General features: G+C 45.3%; 2 protein-coding genes across 8 annotated transcripts; both read left to right on the plus strand.

Annotated features, from left to right (window-relative positions):
• Positions 1-79: 79 nt before the first annotated feature.
• mgarpa (mitochondria localized glutamic acid rich protein a) lies at positions 80-12,994 on the plus strand. Of its 4 annotated transcripts, none has more exons than XM_047051860.1 (8): positions 93-356; positions 3,257-3,357; positions 3,508-3,613; positions 4,863-4,889; positions 7,033-7,611; positions 10,151-10,959; positions 11,163-11,211; positions 11,307-12,994. In XM_047051860.1, exons 1-7 carry the CDS (start codon positions 281-283, stop codon positions 11,196-11,198), a joined length of 1,734 nt encoding a protein of 577 aa, XP_046907816.1. In that variant the 5' UTR covers positions 93-280; the 3' UTR covers positions 11,199-11,211; positions 11,307-12,994. The 4 variants fall into 4 exon arrangements, with proteins under 4 accessions (XP_046907936.1, XP_046907816.1, XP_046907929.1 ...); XM_047051935.1 differs by having other exon boundaries at positions 94-356; positions 10,151-10,966; XM_047051973.1 differs by lacking the exon at positions 4,863-4,889.
• A 390-nt stretch (positions 12,995-13,384) lies between these two features.
• On the plus strand, positions 13,385-19,571 carry elf2a (E74-like factor 2a (ets domain transcription factor)). Of its 4 annotated transcripts, none has more exons than XM_047022723.1 (9): positions 13,385-13,760; positions 14,444-14,524; positions 14,756-14,981; positions 16,364-16,474; positions 16,739-16,852; positions 16,967-17,053; positions 17,263-17,455; positions 17,712-17,954; positions 18,145-19,571. In XM_047022723.1, the coding sequence occupies exons 2-9, from the start codon at positions 14,453-14,455 to the stop codon at positions 18,779-18,781; spliced, it is 1,683 nt and encodes a 560-aa protein (XP_046878679.1). In that variant the 5' UTR covers positions 13,385-13,760; positions 14,444-14,452; the 3' UTR covers positions 18,782-19,571. The 4 variants fall into 4 exon arrangements, with proteins under 4 accessions (XP_046878679.1, XP_046878686.1, XP_046878662.1 ...); XM_047022730.1 differs by having other exon boundaries at positions 16,742-16,852; XM_047022706.1 differs by having other exon boundaries at positions 13,387-13,760; positions 18,136-19,571.
• The last annotated feature ends 57 nt before the right edge of the window (positions 19,572-19,628 follow it).

Below are 19,628 nucleotides of genomic sequence, written 5' to 3' on the forward strand. Positions count from 1 at the left end.
TATGCGTCTAACTACAATAAGAGGAGAAACAATTTTTCTGTTCGACCTTTTCCCGGTGAGGGTGCATGCGTGACGTGTGTGAGAAAGGGGGAGGTGAGAAGCACTCAGGAGAAATCAGTCGCACAGCAATCGCGTTCGAGGCAGGGCTCTTCCTCTCACACGCGGCCGACTAACAGCCAAGCTGACTTGCCCATCCAACTCGCTACAGCCAGTCATCCAGTCAACTTCCCAGCTCACGCTGTGGGTTATTCCTCCCGTATTTATCAGATAGAGCACTGAGATGTTTTTCTGCAGAGCGGCCTGGCAAAGATTTGGGCCTTTGGCACGGAAAACAGCCTACAGGTTATCTAGAGATGGTGAGTGGTGGAGTGCCAGGACACTGGAACACATTTTATATGTATGGGCATTTTGCAATTTTTTAAAATTCTTAATCTCTTAACTCGGTAATGTCCATGGGTAGGCTACTTTTCCGAATAGAACATTTTGTACTCAAGCAGCTTGACTTTGCTTAAACTGCCGCATTCGAAATGTAAAAGATGGCACCGGTGTTGTTTAACAGGGGGAATGAAGGTCAATTGGAATTTTTGGCAAAGATGCTCTCAATCGTTTCGTAAGGTGCATTTGGGTGTATATTGCGGAGCTAATTTGCCTACTTTTAAGGCAGTCAATTCTATTTTCTCTCGAATGTCTTTGTCGTATAGAATGCAAACAGGGCCTAAGATATTATTTGAAACAAATACATTGGTGGTTTGTTACGCAAACTCAACCTAGCGCAACCGCTCTACCAAATCTGCAAATCCTCTTCAATCGTTTAATTACTCAGCGTGCGTGTTGCCGGTCTCAGATAAATTGTTACATTGTAAAGAAGGCGATTACTGTGTCTTTGATGTCAATATTTAATATTTATAATGATTATACGCTAAAATTGGACTACAGATTTGAAAGAAAAACCCAGTGTCTACTGATTGAAGCGTAGCCATGAAGTATGATGTATTTATTTTATTTGAAATATCTAAATGTGACCTTCAATAGATCAAGGGTGGAACAGAAATATGGTTCCTGCTCTTGCTCACGTGGTAGAGAACGTGTGACGGTGTCCTTAATGTATAGACAGCGGACAAAGCAAGCGTCTCACTGTTTCAGCCCCACACCTCTAAACACTCAAAGCTGTGCTCAACAAAAATAGTTGTCCAGCATTTATTGGTCCACTTTCTGTACATTAAGTACTTTACGCTTCTATGTTGTGGCTTGTTGTTTATCCAATAGCCTTGATCAATTGTTCCATATGTTATTGTATAATAAACATGTCCATGGACAGGAAATGTACAAAAAACGTATATAATTGTTAAAGTAAAAAAGAAATAAGCAATTTGTAAAACCGATCCTCCCGCTAGCTATTTCTCAACTGCTACGCATCCCCTTACCTCATGGCACCCCTCTCTCTTGCTTACGTAGCATTGCTCTGGCCATGCCAATGTTTTTGCTGTCTTTGCTTCACCATTTTAAGTTCCATTTTAGCTCTTAAACCCACACATACATAGACGGGTTTACCGCAGTTTAGAACCACCAGTGTCCTCGTATTGCGCAACGTCTGTCCCTGATTATGCCTGTTTGTGTGTGTGCACTTCTCCGTGCTCGTGTCCAGTGAAGCACTGCTCACGCATGACGAGTCACGGACCCCTCCTTTAGCACTGCCTCCAACGACACTCACCATTATACAGCCCCTGAGGATAACATAGATTAATTCCATGACCTCCTTGTGACCCGTCTCCCCTCTTCCTGTCAGGATGCTCACTACCTTAACCCCTTGACTCCCAGTACTGGAGAGTTTATCAGCTTAGCAGGTATAAATAACGAGGTGTTGGGTGAGAGCCTGGTTAGGGAGCTCAGTAGGGGCTGCAGTGACAGGCTTATCCCAGTGAGAGTATGAGGGGTTAAATCCCATTGGACGCCACTGGGTCCTGTTGTGGTGGTTGTCAGGGAAATTCTATGAAGTTCATGTGCAAGACCATGTCTTCACAGTGGCAACTGTTTGAACTCATTTGTTGAAGGAGTTAATGTTGTTCAGTAACATGAATACACATTTGACAAGGGAATGCTGGACAGCAGCAACACAAAGTAATACACAGCAAGTTTGTCTGTTAAGATTTGTCAATAATGGGTTCCCCGTTGGCTCCCTGGGTAGTGTGTACCATATGGGATTCCAGACTGTATGTTCTCCCTCTCTCCCTCCCTCTCCCCCCTACATTTTCTGCCCATCCAATAATGCTTGAAATTGCGCAAAAATATCTCTTTATTATTGTTATATCCTTATAGTTTATTACATTTATTAACCTTAACTTGAGGCTCTGGATGTGCCATCACATTGTCAAATGTTGATTCAGACAGGAAACAATAGTTCTTCCCTCAGTGGTTTGACAAGTGAATGAAAAAGGCAAACACTAGAGTTCTGCCAACAGTCTCTGTTATGGTTGTTTACAAAATGCAACCTGATCCCTAAGGTTGAGGTAGTCACTGGCAGAAGATACAGTCCTGTGTTCTAACAACCAGTGTAGATATATTTTGCCTTAGTAATAAGGTGATATGTGCCTGATCTGAAAGATACCTAATATGCTTTAGGTGTTTTTTTCTGTTTGTGAGAGCTCTTACCTGATCGCATTAGCAGGGCATTGACACACTTGCAAAATTACAAAAACAAGAGGTAAAGAGCAAGTTCTGTCATTTGCAATGGATTCATAGAATATGACATGCAATCAGGAAATTTGATTTAGTATACTACTCACAAAAACATGACTCTAGCCTAACCTTTCAAAAACCACGTTGTTCTTTTTATCAGAGGTCAAATGTGGAGTCTCATGAGCATGACAGGAGTTCAATTGATATAGGCATATTCCTGAACTCCTATACCCATTCCACACAATCCAATAACAGCAAGGCCTCCTCCTGCTGTAACAAAGTGTCTCGGGGCACCTACCCTCTCGGTCCGTGAGAGACATGTCGATAGGCTGGCACTCTGGGCCTATCTGGTTTCAATCTTTTTAAAGCCACCGCACAGACTATTTCCGGTTATATATGGTAGACGATTGAGGGTTATCTGGGTTGACTACTTATTTGAGTAAATCCTTTTTCATTGGAATCTCATGTTTTTTTTTCTCTCTCTCACCTTCAAAATAGAAAAATACTAGCATGATATGACAATGCGTTGTTCTGTAAGGAGATTACATCACCTCTAACCACTGACCTTTACCCTTTGCAGTGGTTCCTAGGCGTCAGATGTCATCGATCCCTGGTGGAACTGGGGAGAACATTATTTATGCTCTCCTTTGTGGTGGGGCCTTCGCTGGATCAGTCACCTATGTGAGTACCTGACTCCACCCCCTTCCCACCACAACAAAAAACATCCCTGACATTAACATGTTGTGAGATGATGTAACGCTCTGATAGTAACAACTTGCCATAGCATGCCACAAATCCTGAAATAAGGCTTTCTTGTGTGTTCCGAAACAGGCTTACAGTACTGTGACGTCAGACCACGAACGATTCAACGACCGCGTGGCTGAAATAAACGCGAGACCCAAGACAGAGTGGACACCCAAACCATGGCCCCCAAAGAGTAAGCCCCCCCCCCTCACTCCTTCCACCTCATCTGTCATTCACCTCCAGGCAATCACCATCTGCTCACTTAGTACATCACCTATAGAGTAGTTATCACCTATACGTAAATAAACCAAATCCAAAGAATCCTTTCAGGGCATCAAAAAACTCCACGGAGAAGTCCAGTGTTTGACCCTCATCACTTTGACTCTCCTTAGCCCCTTAATCAACAAATCAACCGCCTGATCACTGACTGATCTTTGCATAGCAGGTGTCCTCTCTGGCTTTGCTGTGCATGTGGATAAAGCAAAAGATGTGGTCCAAACTAGGGATTGTGGGCCAGTTGGAGGCCTCGATAATCTCTACTTATATCAGCGTGAAGAACGTCATTGACAGTGAACACGCACACACATACATCCACATTTGCAGGGTCATACTCCCAAAGCTTCTGCCTGGCTTGTCTTTATGTGTCATGTTGTTTCTTCAAGGAGACTTGATCCCACTGAGAACCCTGTTTAGCTGTGCAGGGCCAAACACACACTCGCAAGCACAGACACATGCAGAATTGGGCTTCTCAGTACCTCCACTACTTTCCTTCCCTGACAAAGATCCAACAACAAAAGGACATGACTAACTTCGAGAGGGGTGTGTGGGGTCAGCAGTTATTTAACAAGTACTTGGTCTCAACGTAGCTATGGAACCTGAGCCAAGACCATCAGTCTATGGCACGTTCTCTGGCCTGGGCAAGGTGTTGCCCCTGGCAGCTGCCTATCTCTCCCCTGCGGCCCTCCACTATTCTCTCCTGCCAAAACCACTTCCTATAAACAAAAACAAAGTTGTTGTCCAAGTTCCACTGTGCATGTTCCATCAGCTGATATGTCAGTTGTAGATAGTTTACAAGCAGTCAAGCTATTTATTTACTTTGGGAGAGAGCCAAACTAAGAGCCAGTAGATGAGATTAGATGCAATTATAACAGCTTTATTTTTCTTGTGTGTGTATTTAGACTAGCTGGGATCATCAGAGCAGTAAACTAAACACATTTTATCTCTGAGCACACTTAGCTTACATTAGTCTTGCGCGTCTCACAGCCAGACAAGACATTCATCGTGAGAGTGCGATGATAATCATTCAGTGTAAACCCATATACATGGTAGATGCACGAGAACAATCATCCATCGGCTCACATTCGTATCTGCCAAACCATTCCATAAAATATTCAGTTCCTTCTTAGAGCCTTCTGTGACTGTGATTCTGTCTCTGTTTTTAGGCAGGGATGGAGAGGAGGAAGAGGAGGGTGAGTGCCTTCGTGTGACTAATTACTGGGTTTTCTTTTCTTCTCACTCACAGCCTGGCTCTTAAATACTGAATGACCAATGAAGCACTGAATTTGGCAAGGGGTACTTTGGCATGGACTTACTTATTCTCACTATCTTATTCTCACTTATTCTCACTTATTGCCTTGTCACTTTGAACGTGTTTTCTTTAGGTGCACTCACAAAGCTAGGTCTCTCTTCAGCCTTGTTTACTAAAATGCATTTTCCAGAATCAAATATGGGAGGAGGAGTAGGGGATTCATGAGCTCTGAAACTCGGGTGGAATCAGAGTATTCAGATAGGTTTACTTAGTCTAGATGGTTGAACATTGTTGTTCACCATGTATGGTTGGGCTCCTGAATTCTCATTGGCTAGCCACTATTGCACACAAAGCACACTGTCATGTCCCTGTTCTGATTAATGATAAGAAGTGCTCTGCCTGAGTTTAAAAAAGGGCAGTCAGATTAATCAACAATAAGGAATTTTCTGTATGCTTTATTAGTATCAGTGTTATACATCTTTTTAAATAATTTAGGATTGAGGTAATATGTATCTATATTATATTGTAGAAGAATCAAATCACTTAAGGTGCCTTATTAAAGTTTTTTTATATATCTTTAAAGTTTATCATGAATAAAATCAATTGAATAATGTTCACTAATCTAACTACAGAATGACCCCACAGTTTCAATTACTTTGAATTGTATAGAGGTAGAACTTCTTGGTGTTCCTTCTCAGCATCTGACCCCATCCCTGTTTTCCACACACTTGATCCTGTTGGCCAAAAGACCTGTTAATCAGAACAGGGGGCTAGCCTTCCATGACACTCCTGTCTACCCCAAAACAAAGACTGTCCTTCCCCTTTCTCACATTCAGTCCTCCCCCCCCCCCCCCTTCCACACTTTCAAAAATTGCTTTCTCTACTTGCTGCCTACATTGAGTCCACACTAAGGCCCTTCATCAAACCGAGACAACAGGTGACTTTGTCATAGAGTGCCACAATAAGGGGATTTGTAGAACAGTGCCTTGCACAAGCATCCACATACATGTACAGAATATGTAAAAGATGCATTACATATAGTTCAACAGTGTAGTCGTCGTTCAATTTGAAACGTGTAACCTTACCTGTTAATTTGTACTTGTTAATGTTTAAAGCAAAAATTAACTATTTTGCTAATTGTCTGTATTTTTTGCTCTTTTCAGTGTTGTAAGGCTAAATACGGTCCTCTGCGCCCTACGCATCAGGGGACTATAGAACTGGACTCTTTGGATGAATCTGGGGGAAATTCCTCTTCGTCTTTTCTCTTCTTCTGTACTGCTAAGAACTAGTCCAGCTAATCGTTTATTCAACTTTAAAATTCTTGTCACTAAACTTTGTAACTTCTGGATGCTTCTCATTGCGTACTCTGCTTTTATTTATTTCACATTGACCAAACTGGTGCTACATTATGGTCTCTTGCTGATGTAATGTTAAATGAAAATTGATAAATGACAAGAGAAAAACAAAACAAAAAAAAGTCCCCTGACTCCCCCTGTCTTAAATAAACACGCACACCTGGACTGTCTCTGTTATTGTCGGGCTTGCAGAGTTCCAGGTTCTGTTAGCCTTGATTGGATGGTAAGGCACTTTTTACCCCCTCCCCACCCCCATATCCCACTCCATAACCTCATTACGTTTCTCCTCTCCCGTCCACCGCCATTCCTCTCCCTCTCTGGTTGTATGCCTTGTTCCTTTTCTCTATCTCCCGGGTTTGCATGCCGTTCTGCTCTGAGGTCTCTGCTGCAGTGATGTTGCTCTGCTCGTTTGTTTTACCCCCTGCAGGTGTGGGACGTGGTTTGCAAGGGTGGTAAGAGGTTTGAAGTGGTGTGTGTGTTTGTGTGCTGCAGTGGATGTGTGTTATATGATATAGGAGTTACTTAATATACAGTTTATTTAAAATAATTTGTGTGTAAAGATATACATGATAGGATGAACACTAAGAGATGTATGAGACACATGCCTATAAAGATGTTAAGATTGTATAGATTTATAATGGCATACTGAAGCAAGTTGGGAAAAAAATTAGTCTTAAAGGGAAAAATAAATGTTTCTGATAGTTTTGCATTTTCGTTTCTCTGTTTCAGGTGAGGGTGCCGAGGAAGAAGCTGAGGTTGCTGAGGAAGAAGGTGAGGCGGCCGCAGACGAGGCTGGAGGGGAGGAGGCTGAGGCTGCTGCCGAGGCTGAAAGTGAGGCTGAGCCTGCAGAAGAGGTCGTCGAACCAGCAGCTGAGGAAGCGGAAGCCGCTGTGGAGGCGGAGCCTGCCGCTGAGGCGGAGCCTGCCGCTGAGGCGGAGCCTGCCGCTGAGGCGGAGCCTGCCGCTGAGGCGGAGCCTGCCGTCGAGGCGGAGCCTGCCGCCGAAGCGGAGCCAGTCGCCGAGGCGGAGCCTGTAGCAGTTGAGGCCGAGGCAGCACCAGCATTGGAGGCGGAACCGGCAGCAGCAGAGACTGTGGTGGAGGAGATCGCAGCTGCGGTGGCCGAGACCGCTGAGGTAGTCGCTGAAGTCGCAGAGGTAGTCGTTGAGGCAGCCCAGGAGGTGGAGGCAGCAGCAGAGGAAGTAATCAAAGTGGCCGAGGCCGTGGAGGTGGCGGCGGAGGCTATCGCCGCCCCCGTTGTTGCAGAGGAGACAGTTGCTGCTGCAGCTGAGCCGGAGGCAGAGAGCAATGGTACGACCCCTCCACCTGAGGAGGAGGTAGCATCTGAGGCTGCTGATGCCTGAGTTTCCTCTCACACCCTCACACCTGTGCTAACTCATACAGCCCACCAATAGAAAGGTGTACACTTTTTTTCTCATCATACCACTAGTAACAGAGCCATACCTAATAGCCTAACACTGGTCCCCTCAGTCGTGAACAGAAAATAATTTATGAATGAGAGTTTTTCCTTGCGTTACCTAGGTTGCAGATTGCCTATGTGAGTTCTTTCAGATGGCAAGGAGTAAGAATACTGCTGATTGGACATAGTTGTGAAAAGAGAGAAGACAGAGTAGATTATTCTGTTATTTTCCCCTTTCTTCACACTTTTGTTTGTGTGCTGTAGATAATATTTATGATTTTAACGTATTGCTTGACAAAGTCCCTTTCCAGGTTATGTACAGGATACTGTTGATGGGGTGCAAGTCCTAATAATGCTTGTATCATAAAGGCCATCTGTTCATGAGTTCACTCTTCAACAGTGGAGAGAAACGCATCATTAGACCCTGTATAATTTAGCAGTAAGAGCCTCATTACTAGACATGCTACTTCAGTTAAGGATGTATGATTATGAAGAACCCATGCTATTGGGACAGTAAGAATAGAGATACACCGTTAACCAAGTAGCTGTGCTCCCATAATTCTTTACCAAAGTCCTGCGTCTCCTGACAAACCTCCTTACTTCTGGGTGTAAACGTTTTGCCATCCAGGGTAGCCCTCCAGAGAAGGTTCTAATCATGCGCCATTGTATTTACCCAGCTGGGCTACCTTGGAAGACAAAAAGGGTGTACCTTCCTTCTTTGTCCCTTCTACCCTTCAAATACTGCCACTCACCTTTGACCTCCAGAGGACTTGGCTCACATATATTAGCAGACAATCTCTCACCTGTCAGGTTGCATGCACAAACAAAACTAAACAAACAGGAAAGCAAGCAAATGCTCCATTTGTTACCTCTGTTTGTAATGTGTAAAGCCCTGGCCACAACCGACCACTAACAAATCAGGCTGTGATTTCTTTTAAGACTGTATTTTTTTTCTTTCAAGCCTTGAGTGCTTCTCTGCCAGATATCACTGAGTTGGTACACGCCAATGTAATGTGGAAGCTTTTGTTAATCTGAACTGCTGTCTGTCTCAGCTATGTGAGGGCTTTACCTCTAGACAAACTCTTAAACCTGTACAAGCTATGTAACTGTTGCGGTGTGTTTTATTCTTAACTGTAAATGAACAAGGGAAGTAGTAAGTCTAAAGAAACATAAGGAACTCAAACGTGTGTGGTCTTTCTAGACATTATCCTTTAACTGGCTAAAACAGTGGTAGTGTCAACTGATGAAGGGAATTCTACGAGCCATACAATAAAAGTATTGTCAAACTGGAAAGAGCCATTCCCGTGTTTAATTTGTCTGAATTTGGTCTGCTTACGCTAACGGCTACCCTTATAGGGTTTTTGGTGTCGAAAACGGCATTCTAAAACAACACGGTTTTAGAAAGTACGTCAGCAAGCATCCCTAACATTATTAATTTGTTTGGTATGGATATATCTAGCATTTTCTAACTTTGCTGCATATAGTAAGAAAGGATTTGCCCAAAATATATTTGACTTATTTTGATTCAAATCAAAGTTCTCTGACATTGACAGTTTTTCAAGTATTGTTTTGTAAATGGAGCTTTAAATTATACTTACAAAAATGTATTTTAATCAAACTACCATTCAATCTGGTGTGTGTATTCTTCGTGATATTTGGCAGGAAAAGCCTTTCACATGGTGTGGCCCATTTTTTTTCTATTGAGTTGGGTGCAACGGTTACAAAACATTGTATGTTTAAATTCTCTCTACTCACTTTGTAAATGGATTATTGGCTAATGGACTTTCTGAGATACATGTCTTACGGTCTCTGCTTTGTTGTCTATCTGGTGCACTTAAACACACAATTCCATAGTCAACTATACTCGATAGTTTATTCTACCGACTTATCTTCTTGACTTGCTACGTGCGTACACTCTGCTCATTCCTGTCAAATATCAGGACGTTTCTCATCTTTCCCTCCTCTACTGTGCCTGCTTTCTGCACCCATGTAAATGTTCCTCCTGTATGCCTCAGTAGATGTAGTTTTTCCACCTGTAAGCCTCGTCAGTATTTTAACATCCTCCAACTCACCATGGTCGCTTATGGGAGTCAATTGCTCTTTTATATCTAATTCCCAAAACGTACACATATTCCGCTTTGGATTCCGGATTGAATTTTTTTTTGACTTTTGACATGGTTGTGCATTGGGTATTGTGCATTCTCTAAAACTGACCGACTTGCTAAAAACTTTATTCTTACCTTTTTTGGGATATGTAAAACCTTCACTTTATTGCTAGCATGACTACCTACCCCACTTGTTTTAGGAAACTAACTGAAAGTTACACCAACACTGGATACATTAACAGTCACAAAGTTACGGCATGGGCTTCAGTCATTCAGCAAGGAGTGAGTGAGTGATGCTTGGGTTGTGATGGGTTCTGTGTTGCAGTGGCCAATGTGGACCTGCTTGCAGCCGCCTCGTCCATTGAGGTGAAGACTGTTGAGCAAGTTGAAGCTGTCATACCAGTGGAAAGTGTTGTTGTGGAAGAGGCCAAGGAGGTTGCACCAGTAGAGAACGAAGCACCAGTGGAGGCCACGCCTGTGGAGGTTGTCCCAGTAGAAGCTGCCCCAGAGGCCGAAACAACAGTGGAGGCTGCCCCAGTGGAGGCTGCCCCAGTGGAGGAGGCACCTGTGGAGGCTGTCCCAGTGGAGGAGGCACCTGTGGAGGCTGTCCCAGTGGAAGCTGCCCCAGTGGAGGAGGCACTGGTTGAGGCTGCAGCAGCTGAAGCACCAGCAGAGGCCCCAGCTGCCCCAGCAGAAGAGGCCCCAGCTGCCCCAGCAGAAGAGGCCCCAGCTGCCCCAGTAGAAGTTCCCCTTGTAGTTGTTGAGGATGCACCATCAGTAGAAGTTGCCCCAGCGGTTGAAGCCCCAGTAGAAGTTGCCCCAGTGGTTGAAGCCCCAGCAGTTGAAGCCCCAGCAGAAGTTTGCCCAGCAATTGAAGACCCAGTAGATGTTTCTTCAGTCATTGAAGAGGCAGCGGCAACACTGCTAGTAGAAGCACCAGCTCCAGCAGTTGTGGAAGTAGCAGCAGAAGCTGCACCTGAGGAAGCCTCTGTCTCAGAGCCCAAGAAAGAGTACATTGTGGTGGTACTGGAGGGAGCAGCCAAATCTGACAAGAGGCCCAAAGTCCTGGGAGTCGGACCCATGACTGGAAGGATCATCCCAGCCCCAGAGGAAGATGAAGCCCCGGCTGCTGAGGTAACAGGTACTGTGTCTCAGTACTATTCCCGTAACTAGTCAAAACAGGAACTAATATTTGGGTTAAAGGGAATTTGTGATTATTTTGTACAGTTAGATTAATGGATAATTTAATATATTTACATTAATTTAATTTATGTTCAAATCTACAAATATTGTATATTATATAGAAAATATTGCTAATAAAGACGTTTTTTCCTCAGGGCAAGCGGCGGCTGCTTAGGATGCAAATGCAGTAGCTCCAGCTGTGAGGTACTTACTTTTCCATTGCCATTAGAACCACCAGTATTGAATACTTTATTTCTGCACAAAAATAACTATGAACATTACATTGCCTCCTTTCCTAGAAATCTCCTGGATCTCTCATCTAGTGAAATATTTCCCCCAAGGAAGAGAAGAGGATGTGCCTTTCCCCAACCTCCCTCCAATCGCAGACCCCTCTCCTCAACACCCCTTACCTTTTTCCCTGTATCTGTAGTTTCAAACTTGTCATCTCCCCATCTCACTCCAGGGATTTGTCTGTACATGTATGTTAGTCATGTGATGCCTGCTTTATGAAACAACCACCTAGAGAATTTTTTGGATATACACTCCTGTTCCTTTTACAGTTGCCTAAATGTAAAACTCTAGTTCGTTTACGAACCATTGGCAATTGGCTTACATGGCTTACTACACAAGACAACCTGTGACACTGCATACACATATTGGTATATATTCTCCTCCCTTAAGGCACACAATTTGTGTTTTTACCTGGTTACAACTGTGAAGGGTAAGGTTGTCTTCTCAACGGTCGTTTCCCAAACTCTGTCCTAGTTTACTACACCTCAGAGACCTCACTGTAAAGCACTGCAATGGTGTCTGCTTTTTCAGCACCAAATGCAGTGGTACACATTTCCCAGCCTATCACTCATATACCACCTTGCAATAGCGAGGCTTGTATTTGTGTGTGACCAGCATCCTTGAACAAACCTGTTATTCCTCAGGTCAAATTAGTTTTAATGTAAAAATCACAAGTATTTCAGCTTTAAAGCTAAAGTGGTCTGACACACTTTTTAATTAAACCTCACTTTACAAACTTTACAGGGGTCTTTCTTGCGGAACGTTACTCAGTAGGCTACCTCACTACCTCACTTGTTCTTTGTTGTACCCTTTGGAGAACTTCACTTGAATATGCCAGTGTTACAGACAGCATCACAAACCAAATTTGCTAGGTTGACTCCATAGTTTATGAAGTCACAGCTGAATAACCAACCCTGTTTGTGTCCTAACACTAGAACTGCATCACCTCTTAAGATTTCATAAGGCAGACATTTTTATCTCTTTACCTTCTCCCTCCCATAGTTGCTGTTTTCCCATTGATTGACACCATTGCAGGAGTCTATAAATGTTTTCCCAAACTATACCCACAGATTGTCCCCTGGATTGTTACTGGAGTAACATCTACAAGAAAATATGGATCACTTGAGCAAGTTTTGGACTGCACATGATGGGTTTTAGCTTAGTACCACCTGTTATGTGAACTTTGGTGAATCTGTCAAAAGAGGCACTCAAATGATCCCATTGGTGTCTAAGTCTGTTGTTTCAGTGTGCCATCATTGGTGATGTTTTGCAAAAGTGGCTCACAGGAAGTGGTTTATGGTAATGAGTATTGGAAAAGGGAGATTGAAGGCTGACGAACCTAATAGCTCAATTTGATCTAGAATTTCCAAATAAGTATTTGTACTTATCAGAGAATCCATAGAGTAATGTACTGTTTGACAAAATCGTTTTCTCTTAGCTTCACTCACTCGTTATATTTAATTGTTTTCTGTTTTAGTCATATTTAAAAAGGGACCGAGATGTTGAAACGAATGTAAGCTTATTCCTAATTAATCAAGATTGTCCAACGTCTGCCTTCATGTTTGCAGACAGATTTTATAATAGTGGTTTGTTCTGCTCTGTGAATGGATGAATTGGCAGTGGTCTAATTAAGGCCAGAAACTGTGACTGACTGTGACACATTGCTGTTTTTGTGAAATAAAGAGGCAATACTAAAGGAATGTTGGTTTGTTTTGACTTGCCTTTTAATAAATGTTTCTCTCTTTCTAGTTTATCTTTATCTAACACACATACACGATCAAACATGTTCGTGCTACAAGAAACATTTGCCACCTTGTCTTATCTAATTTGCGTTTTGCATTGTTAAATATGCATTGGTAGCAATAACGGCCTATTACAGCAAGCCGGCTGTACAATAATTTAATGCTGTCGTCCACAAACTCATTCATCCACGACATATGTATTGAATCGACAACTTTATCGGTATTTTATAAATGGAGATGTTTTGTGTGTGCCTGAAGGCCGCTTGATGGTTACAAAGACAGGACTCGGCAAGCAAACTCTTTCGGCCCGTGTCACGGATGGGTGTCGTGACGTCATTGTGACTAGTGTGTCATTCGCCAGCGGTCTCTGAGGTTGACCTGAATATCCTGGCAAAGAGAGGGCGCGCAGGAAAGCAACGGGAAAGATAGATCTCTAGATCATGGAAAATAGCGACAATCAAAACATTGAAGTTTTGTGTAGCAGTGTTCTTATACGTGATTGAAAACCATTAGTTTGCCAAAGCGACTAGCTAGCTTACGAGATAGCCAACTGCTAAATCGCTAGCAAACACTTAAAAGTAAGGAATCGCGACGGCCTTGTCAACTTGGCTAGCTACTAGCTAGCTATCAAGCTCGCTGTGTTAGCTAGCTGCATAGCTACACAGGCCTAACGTTTGCTTGAGGCTATACTCTACAAAGATTACAAGACATTACAAGAAGGTGAGTTGCGAAGTTTGTGTCAGTGCATGTCGTTTTAGCATGCATAAAATTCACTTACATTTACAGCACACTACTGTACAAGCAAGATGGATACAGGCGTTAGCTAGCTGGCTAATGCTACCAACAACTAGTAGCTAGCTAGCTACCGAAAGTTAGCCATCCTGCTTCTTTTTTTAAGGCTACCGTTCGTAACTTTGCAGTTAGCAAGCTTTCTAACAAAATCTTACACTTGTGCACATAAATTAACAACCACTTTGGCCAGCTAGCTAACTAATATAGAGGAAATCGGCCAAATAATAATTACCCTCGTTGGCCAACGACATAGGCTACATAACGGTGTAGCCTAACAAGCTACATCTTAACTGCCAAACATCAAACCGTGATGTTAACATTCGGGGCACGCTTGTGAATTTCGTGTATTTATTGTCCCATCATAATGCAGTGCACGGAAACCTGAAAAGGTGTTGCAACTGATTCGTGGATACGTGTATGTTGTTACCTTTTTCATTTAATTTCACATAATGAGCATAGTAGGTGCATAAGCATAGATTGTGTACTTCATAATGGAGGGGGAGTAATGTTCTTTCCACAAGGACAACTTTCAGTATTCTTTGGCAAGCAATAGCCTTTGGGATGGCCCTGTCCCTCATTCACACATCATTCTATGTTGGCATTATCCTCAGGAATGAGTGATGACCTCTGTAGTGGTGGCAGACGGAGGAGGGAACGTGGTGGAGTATGTAACTGTGATTGAGGAGGAGCAGGTAAGAGTTTAACCGCCCTGTCCTTCTTTGTCAGTTGCTTTTTGTCATCACTATAAGTCCTCTCCAAACCTAAACATAACATGACCCCTCTCAGCTACTGTGTTCTCAGCCGGGGAAAACCATGTACCAACCACTGTTGTTCAAACCACCATGCATTTCTGTATTGGCATTGTGATGATGCTGAAGCATAAAAGCATCTGTCTCTAACTTCCCCGCCTCTCCTCCCGCCAGAGTGAGACTCCTGGGGATGAGGGCCAAGAGGAGATGGTGGTGATGGAGGATGAGGAGGAGGTGGAGCAGGAGGAGGCAGAGTGTCCTGCTGTCATCGTGGAGGAGGTGCCCAGCGCACAGGTGGAGCAGTGCTATGCTGCCCAGGTGCTGGTGTACGACGATGAGACCTACCTGATGCAGGGCGTGGCAGAAGAGCAGGAGGTGGTGACGGAGGTGGTGGAGACCGGTGAGTCTGGGTGGGAATACGGGCAGTGCAGCAGTGGTACAGACTGGTTTTGGAACAGACAGTGTGGGATTATTGAAGATTTGACAGACTCGTGTTTGGACGATGATGAATATTAGCGGTTTGATTTGAAGGGTTATGTTTCTGATGGATCGAGAGACTTGTGTGAGTTTTGTAAGGAGAGAAGCTGTAATGTGTGAGTTAAACTCCTGTTATGATTTCTACAACCTAAGACAAGTTTATTTGGTGGAGAAGCAGACCAGATATATATAATGGTAATAATGAACAAATGCTGTCTATTACTGAGAAGTGTTTGACCAATGTCATACTGTACATAATTTTAAGGGCTGTAGACAGCCTACCAAGCTTTGAGCTGTGTAATAAATAGAACAGACCAGAGTATTGTTCCCTCCAAGAACTAACCCCAACAAACTCAGTTATGTCCTCTAGTGGTGGATGTATACAAGTGCATGACCTTAAGCCCTCTACGGTTTGGTCAATAGAGACTGTAGAAAGCTGTACAAAGATAGCAGGGGGTGCATGAAGAGTGTGTGGTGCACAACATGGTAGAATAAACTATTTGTATTGTCATGTCGGGTAAGCAAACAACACCTCACTCTCTCCTCCCTCACCCTCTCCTCCCTCACCCTCTCCTCCCTCACCCTCTCCTCCCTCACTCTCTCCTCCCTCACCCTCTCCTCCCTCACCCTCTCCTCCCTCACCCTCTCCTCCCTCACTCTCTCCTCCCTCACCCTCTCCTCCCTCACCCTCTCTCCCTCACCCTCTCCTCCCTCACCCTCTCCTCCCTCACCCTCTCCTCCCTCACTCTCTCCTCCCTCACCCTCTCCTCCCTCACCCTCTCCTCCCTCACTCTCTCCTCCCTCACCCTCTCCTCCCTCACCCTCTCCTCCCTCACCCTCTCTCCCTAACCCTCTCCTCCCTCACTCTCTCCTCCTTCACCCTCTCCTCCCTCACCCTCTCCTCCCTCGACCTCTCCTCCCTCACCCTCTCCTCCCTCACCCTCTCCTCCCTCACCCTCTCCTCCCTCACCCTCTCCTCCCTCACTCTCTCCTCCCTCACCCTCTCCTCCCTCACCCTCTCCTCCCTCACTCCTCCCTCACCCTCTCCCTCACCCTCTCCTCCCTCACCCTCTCCTCCCTCACCCTCTCTCCCTCACCCTCTCCTCCCTCACTCTCTCCTCCCTCACCCTCTCCTCCCTCACCCTCTCCTCCCTCACCCTCTCTCCCTCACCCTCTCCTCCCTCACCATCTCCTTCCTCACTCTCTCTCCCTCACCCTCTCTCCCTCACCCTCTCTCCCTCACTCTCTCCTCCCTCACCTTCTCCTCCCTCACCCTCTCTTCCCTCACCCTCTCTCCCTCTGCAGTGGAAGTGTCCAGTCACGGGGACATGGTGTGTTTCGACAAAACCTTTGAGGCTGCCGAAGCTCTCCTGCACATGGAATCTCCGTCTGGTGTACTTCATGACCGTCACGCAGGTACTCACTTCCCTGTTCCTGTTCTTGTTGATGTGATTAAAATGGGATGACGTTTAGCAACTTTCAAGGTTCACTCATCCATTTCTGTTTATTAATCAGACTTTTGTTGTTTCTCTTCTTTTCTCCCTCCCTCCCTCCCTCCCTCCCTCCCTCCCTCCCTCCCTCCCTCCCTCCCTCCCTCCCTCCCTCCCTCCCTCCCTCCCTCCCTCCCTCCCTCCCTCCCTCCCTCCCTCCCTCCCTCCCTCCCTCCCTCCCTCCCTCCAGTAGAAGATGTGATGATGGAGACGGTGGTGGAGGTGTCTACAGAGTGTGAAACCATAGAGGAAGACACCTTCCCCATCCCCCCAGACTGTGAGCCTGCAGTCAAGAAGAAGAGAGGTAGAGAGCTCACACCTGTGTTTTTAATGCTCATTTGAGGATGTTTATCTACAGATGGTAGGATTGAACATCGGAGGGTTTTCAGCTAAGTTCTTCTGGGGACTTTTTCGCTAGGTGGTGGTAGGAGGCCTAAGACTCACCAGCCTGCGTCCAACGGCTCCATCGACTTGGGGATAAGGAAGAGACCCAGGGAGGGGAAGGGTGCGTGCCTCTCTCATACACTGCACCTAGCACATCCTCACACTTAGACACAGGGTGGTCACACATTGGAGGAACTTGTGTTTATCAAACCCCAACAAATGGGTGTCCTCCCTCTACTTGGACTTGTAGGACTAGGAATTGCACAGTATTTTGCCAAACAATAAAAAATAAATCAGTTAATATTTTTTTACCACCACCCCCTCCTCCAGGCAACACAACGTACCTGTGGGAGTTCCTGCTGGACCTGCTCCAGGACAAGAACACGTGTCCCAGGTACATCAAGTGGATGCAGAGGGAGAAAGGCATCTTCAAACTGGTGGACTCAAAGGCCGTGTCCAAGCTCTGGGGAAAGCACAAGAACAAGCCTGACATGAACTACGAGACCATGGGCCGGGCGCTCAGGTGAGGCAGGGGGAGGGGAGGTTGTCGTCTGGGGAGGTCAAAGACCAAACCGTATCAAGAGTTTTAAGATTGCTACTGAATATGTATTGTCCTTGTCTCCTCCCTCACCCACACTGAGACAGTCTGATAGACTTAACACATCTTGTTCCTTTTGAGGGTTTCTGGAGGTTGCCAAGAGCAGTCGATGACTGGGGAATAAGCATTTGTAACAGGTGATCTATAATGTTATGTGTTCTCAACTGTCTCCTGTGGCCAGATACTACTACCAGCGGGGCATCTTGGCCAAGGTGGAGGGCCAGCGGCTGGCCTACCAGTTCAAGGACATGCCCAAGAACATCCGAGTCATCGATGACGAGGAGGGGGAGGAGGGAGAGGAGGATGAGGGCATGGCCTCCGAGCACCAGCAGGCTGTCAACGCCCTCACCTCCGACACGGCAGCCATGCCCGTCCAGACTCAGCAGAGCTACGTCACCGTCATCCCCTCAGCAACGGGCTCCAGGTGAGGAGGATGGAGGAGAGAGCTTAGTTGTGTGGGCCGTGAGGCTAGAGTGAGGGGATTGTTTGGGCAAGAGTCTGTTTTTGGTTTGCTTACTCTTCCACAGTTCATCATACTATCACGGATAAAGTTTAACACAGATCTCTGTCTCTCTCCCCCCTCTACCTAATTGTCTCACTGTCAGTATATGTAGGACTCTTCGCGCCATGCCCGTTGTCATGACAAACTCTCTGGGCCAGGTGACGTTGAACACCTCACCCATCTTCACCAGTGCCGTCCAAGCACCCGTCACCGTTGGCAACGTGGGGGCTCCAACTAAACTCGTGATCCAGGCCATGCCCACCATGATGCCAGCAGGGACCAAGAGTGGAGACAAAATCACCATCATCACTATTCCTGCTAACCAGCTAGCCTCGCTAATGCAGGCTAACTCCTCAGGCCAACTAACCCAGTTCATCCAGGCTAAATCAATAAGCCAGTTAGCGCAAGCTAAACCCACAATGCAGTTAACACAGGCAAGGCCACCAGCCACCCAGATTATACTGGCTAAAACTGCTGTGTCCCCAGCCCCTGCACAACCCCTGGCATTTCAGCCCCCGGTCCAAGTCCCTCTTGTAGCGAACCCTCAGCCCTCCCTTTCCACGGTCACCACCAACATCCCTGTGTCAGCGACTCCATCCCCAGTACCCACCGCCCTCAAACAAAACCCTGTTTCATCCCAAACCACAGCATCCCTGGAATCTGACCTGCCCCCCTCATCAGAGGACAGACAGTCTCCCAAGCCCAGCGCTTCATCTTCAGCTCAGAACCCAGAGCCCCCGTCCTCCTGAGAGGGGTCCCCCTCAGGATTATCTGCGGTTGGTGGAGGTCAGAGAGCTTCTGACTCTGGACACTGTGAAGATGAGCCCCTCTCACCATCACCAACCCCCATCTCCACCCCACTCCTCCTGCTGGACAAGGGAGCTGTCGGGATTTAGACCCTTAGAGAGGAACTCCTTTCTGGGTTGGACTTAGCTGAGACTCCCCTACCTCGAGCTAGTCCTGGTCCACAACTGGAACTGATGGCACATCCTCCGCTCAGTTTGTCAGTCAGCAACTGACAACAGGAAGGAAGGAACGTTCTGCCTACACGCTTTAGAGCTCATGGAATCCTTAAAAAGATGGGCTGCCTTAGATTGTAAATTAAAAATCTTTTTTTGTAAACAAAAACATAATATAAAAAAAAAAGCCTGACAAGATTTTGTGTAATGAAATGAAAAAAAACAAACAAAAACAACTTTTTGATATTTTGCAGCAAGACTATGTATGCATTTGAGGTTCAATGCAAAGAAGTTCTTTCTGTCATATAGTTTGAATCCTTGCTTTTCTTCCTAGGGGGCTCATTTCCCTGTCTAGTCTTCATACTCTCAGCCCATTCCTCATAGCACTCTACCCTGTCACTTGTCTTTTCTGTTTTTTACCATAGGGGGAAAAAGGGAGTGAAAGGTTGCCCGTCTGTCAATATGGAACTAGATAAGTGTACTCCACGTTTGAAGTATATGCTATTTTCTTGTACTCTCAAAGTGAATTGAAGTAGATTTTACTGAAATATGTATTATAAAAAAACAAATATTAATGGAAGCCTCTTGGTTTGTGATTTACTCCTACTGTTAACTTGGTCCCTACTATCAGCATGAA

The sequence above is a fragment of the Hypomesus transpacificus genome, chromosome 1 (genome assembly GCF_021917145.1).
Source record: "Hypomesus transpacificus isolate Combined female chromosome 1, fHypTra1, whole genome shotgun sequence".
Classification (NCBI taxonomy): domain Eukaryota; kingdom Metazoa; phylum Chordata; class Actinopteri; order Osmeriformes; family Osmeridae; genus Hypomesus; species Hypomesus transpacificus.

Bases quoted from the DNA above. Each gene is read 5' to 3' on its own strand.
- mgarpa (XM_047051860.1), top strand. From the start codon at position 281: ATGTTTTTCTGCAGAGCGGCCTGGCAAAGATTTGGGCCTTTGGCACGG. The intron at 3,358-3,507 runs GTGAGTACCTGA...GTTCCGAAACAG, and splicing joins TCGCTGGATCAGTCACCTAT to GCTTACAGTACTGTGACGTC. The intron at 4,890-7,032 runs GTGAGTGCCTTC...TCTCTGTTTCAG, and splicing joins TGGAGAGGAGGAAGAGGAGG to GTGAGGGTGCCGAGGAAGAA.
- elf2a (XM_047022706.1), top strand. From the start codon at position 14,453: ATGACCTCTGTAGTGGTGGCAGACGGAGGAGGGAACGTGGTGGAGTAT. The intron at 14,525-14,755 runs GTAAGAGTTTAA...TCCTCCCGCCAG, and splicing joins CTGTGATTGAGGAGGAGCAG to AGTGAGACTCCTGGGGATGA. The intron at 16,475-16,738 runs GTACTCACTTCC...CCCTCCCTCCAG, and splicing joins ACTTCATGACCGTCACGCAG to TAGAAGATGTGATGATGGAG.